Source organism: Gekko japonicus, unplaced genomic scaffold (genome assembly GCF_001447785.1).
Source record: "Gekko japonicus isolate JY-2015 unplaced genomic scaffold, Gekko_japonicus_V1.1 scaffold1369, whole genome shotgun sequence".
NCBI classification, from domain to species: domain Eukaryota; kingdom Metazoa; phylum Chordata; class Lepidosauria; order Squamata; family Gekkonidae; genus Gekko; species Gekko japonicus.
Genome location: NW_015161439.1, coordinates 1 through 3301, shown reverse-complemented (window position 1 = coordinate 3301; position 3301 = coordinate 1). Strand labels below are relative to the sequence as shown.

At 43.2% G+C, this 3301-nt stretch overlaps 1 protein-coding gene across 1 annotated transcript in view; it reads left to right on the top strand.

Moving 5' to 3' along the window:
• The window catches only part of CEP70 (centrosomal protein 70kDa), a 30154-nt gene extending 28326 nt beyond the window's left edge, over positions 1–1828 (top strand). The window contains exon 16 of the mRNA XM_015429014.1: positions 1672–1828. Within this exon, the coding sequence (XP_015284500.1) occupies positions 1672–1759 (88 nt within the window). The 3' untranslated portion in view covers positions 1760–1828. The remainder of the gene's footprint in view (positions 1–1671) is intronic.
• Positions 1829–3301: the final 1473 nt, after the last annotated feature.

Below are 3301 nucleotides of genomic sequence, written 5' to 3'. Positions count from 1 at the left end.
CTGTGAGGACAGATCTGCACGTTCCCCCCTCCCCAATAGCTAGCAATCCAAAAGAGTCCAGTGGAGCCTGAGCGGTGGGTGTTGCCTTCTGACACACTTCCCGTGATGTCAGGGAGTGTGGCATACGCAAATAAGTTATGCTAATGAGTTTTACAATTGGGTCATTGCTGGAGAAGAGAAAGAGCAAGTCAAACATTTTAAATATTTAGGTATTTATTTTCAATATAATACGACTTGGTCTACCCACCGTAAGTATGCAGTGACATCAGCTAACATTAGTGCATCGGCTATAACACTTTTTTTATGGCAGAGGTAACCAATTTGTGCCAGCTGCCACAAAAATTTTCAAGGCCAAAGTGACCTCACAATTATTATATGGCATCCTGATTTGGATTAGAGCCTTTGAATGTGCTACTGAACGGACCCAATCCAAATTCCTGCGAAAAATTTTGGGTACGCCAAAATGTGTTTCATATGCAGTTATATGCTTGGAAACTGGCATCTCTGTAATCGAAACTAGTGCATGGCTTATGACTGTCAAATTCTGGCTATGCTTGCATTACAATCTGGAACCTGGGAGCTTTATCTCTCAAATGCTCTCTGAATCCAATATGTGCAGCATATATTGAGGGGAAAATTAAAGCAACGGGTTTATGTATAGAATCACTGTCTATGCTGACTTTCACTGCTGCATTTCATCAAATTAAAAACAGAATGCTGGACATTGAATGCCAGAAGTTATTCAGTCAGGCCAACAAAACCTGCTCCCCGCCAAGTCTTGAGATTCCCCATATTACTGGGGAAATGGCCCCCTATCTATCTTCTTTGTAGGTGCCACAGCAGCACAGAGCATTCTCCCTTGCCAGATGTAATGCCATGCCTTCTGCTATTTTTTATGGCAGATTCAATAAGATAGCCTACTCAGCCAGATACTGCCCTTGCAATAAAAAATGTGTGGAGTCCATCATTCATGTTCTTCTCTATTGTCACCTGTATACAGATTCACGTTATATGCATTTACATTCTGTTCTAGTTAGGATGAGGGACTGTTCTGATGCATTCAAGGTCTATAGACTTTTGAACGATTTCTCCTCTAATGTCACCGAGAAGGTGGCTAAGTTTGTTAACTCTGTTACAAAGGTATGCCAAGGGATCCGACAGAAATAATCCTATATTTACACTGATGTATATGTATGTTGTGGTTTTAACTTACCTTTTAAACTGTATTTACTTGTATCAATTTTTTTCTATGCCAATAAGGGCTACTTAACTTAACTTACCAATATGATATAGCGATACAGCAAGGTAGTAGTATGTAGCCTGTTTTTAAAATCTTCTACTTCCAATGGTGTGGTAGTTGCATTTGTACTATTTCTTACTGCCAGATACATGTGGCCTCACTATAGAGTGACTGCAGGGGCAACGGGTACATTTAGGCTGGGGAAGAAGCAGATTTCCCTCTAGTTACAAAATGTGGCACACCCATGCTGAAGAAATGTCATTTGAAATAAATTAATCTGGGACACCTGCTAAATGCAGTTACATAGAAGAGATTCTTCTAAGGAGTAGCTCAAAAGTTTGAAGCCTGGAAAATATAGGAGAGCTCAGTTGGCTTGTTCAAAGAGAAAACTTCCAAAAGAATGAATGTTTGGTATAATTGATATTCTTCAGCATTATCAACAAATTGGAAGACTATGAGGACTTTTTCCCAGCGTTTCAAGCTCTTGTTGAGGACTTGCTCTGTGTTCTAGGTAGGTGATTTTCTGCAGCTTGCAACACTGTGCCTACACATTCCAGTACTATTCTTAGTTGAGTGGCTACAATTCCCCCTTCCCCCTTTTACCCAGGAACCAAACTGCTTAATGTTCCTGTTTGATATGCAGCTACTGTTGTAGCCTAGGAAAGTGGGAAGCAGAGAGGCATTAACTGCATTTTTGAAATCCAGGACTGACTTGTGCTTATTAAAAGTTATACTTAATTCAGTAGAAAAGAGCCAGAGTCCAGTAGCACTTTAAAGACTAATGAAATACATGGCGGGGTATGAGCTTTCGTGAGTCACTGCTCACTTCTTCAGAGGCAGATAGAATGAGAGTCCATAAATAGGACAGATGGACTCCCGTTCTAGCTGTACCTGAAGAAGTGAGCAGAGACTCACAAAATGACGGGGAGCGGTGGCACATAGGATTTATCCTCTGGTTACAGTAACATCTGAACTGAACAGAACTGCTGTCAGTTCTAGCCCCACGCTGGTGTGAGCTACCAGCCTTGTCCCCAGCTCGCCATCCACCCAGCGGTTCGAAAGCTTCGGCGAGTAGATAAAATGGTTACCACTCCTTAGAGAGGGTGGGCACATTGAACCCCTCCGGTGGGGGGAGGTGTTAGCCGGCGAAACGGACTGTCCAGCTCAGAAGCCTGGAAAGATCTCTTCGGCATTAAGAAGCCTGCGATGGGCCAATCCGGCCAGGCGAGGACGTCCTTCTTCACCCAAAGAGTGATTAACACTTGGAATTCACTGCCACAGGAAGTGGTGGGTGCTACAAGCATGGATGGCTTCAAAAGGGAATTAGATAAGCATATGGAGCAGAGGTCCATCAGTGGCTATTAGCCACAAGGTATAGCTAGGGGCTCTGGGGCAAGTGATGCTCTGTCTTCTTGGTGCTTGGGGGGGGTCAACAGTGGGAGGGCTTCTAATGTCCTGGCCCCACTGCTGGACCTCCTGATGGCACTGGTATTTCTGGCCACTGTGTGACACAGAGTGTTGGACTGGATGGGCCTTTGGCCTGATCCAACATTGGCGTCTCTTATGTTCTTATGTTCTTATGTTCTACTGCTACAGACAGACCAACCCATCTTGATCTATAAATTCAGTTTGTATTACCCAGGTGGACAATATTTAATTGCCTTTATCTGTGTCCTGCTCACTTCAGAGGCAGGCCATGTGCATTTGTCCAACATCCTCACAACCAACCCTGTGAAGGGAAGATCTGGTAGGAAGACTGACTTGCTGAAGGATTTATATTCAGTACATTTCATAGGTAATGGCTAGAGCTGGTGTATTTATGTTGTTCAGCAAAAAACAAAGGAAGCAATACTCTAACACACCTGTTCAGTTCTTGTTAGTAGATATGTAGAGTGCCAGCCTTATCTGCCAAAGACCTCTACCTTATTCTTAATTTAGCTGTAGCCCGCCTTTTCTCAGGGTATACAACTGCAATTTAATGCTTAATAGGTGGAATCCTATCCCTTGCAGTTACACCAGGAATTTAGAAGTAGCTGAGAACTTGAGTTTGAAGGATGCAAC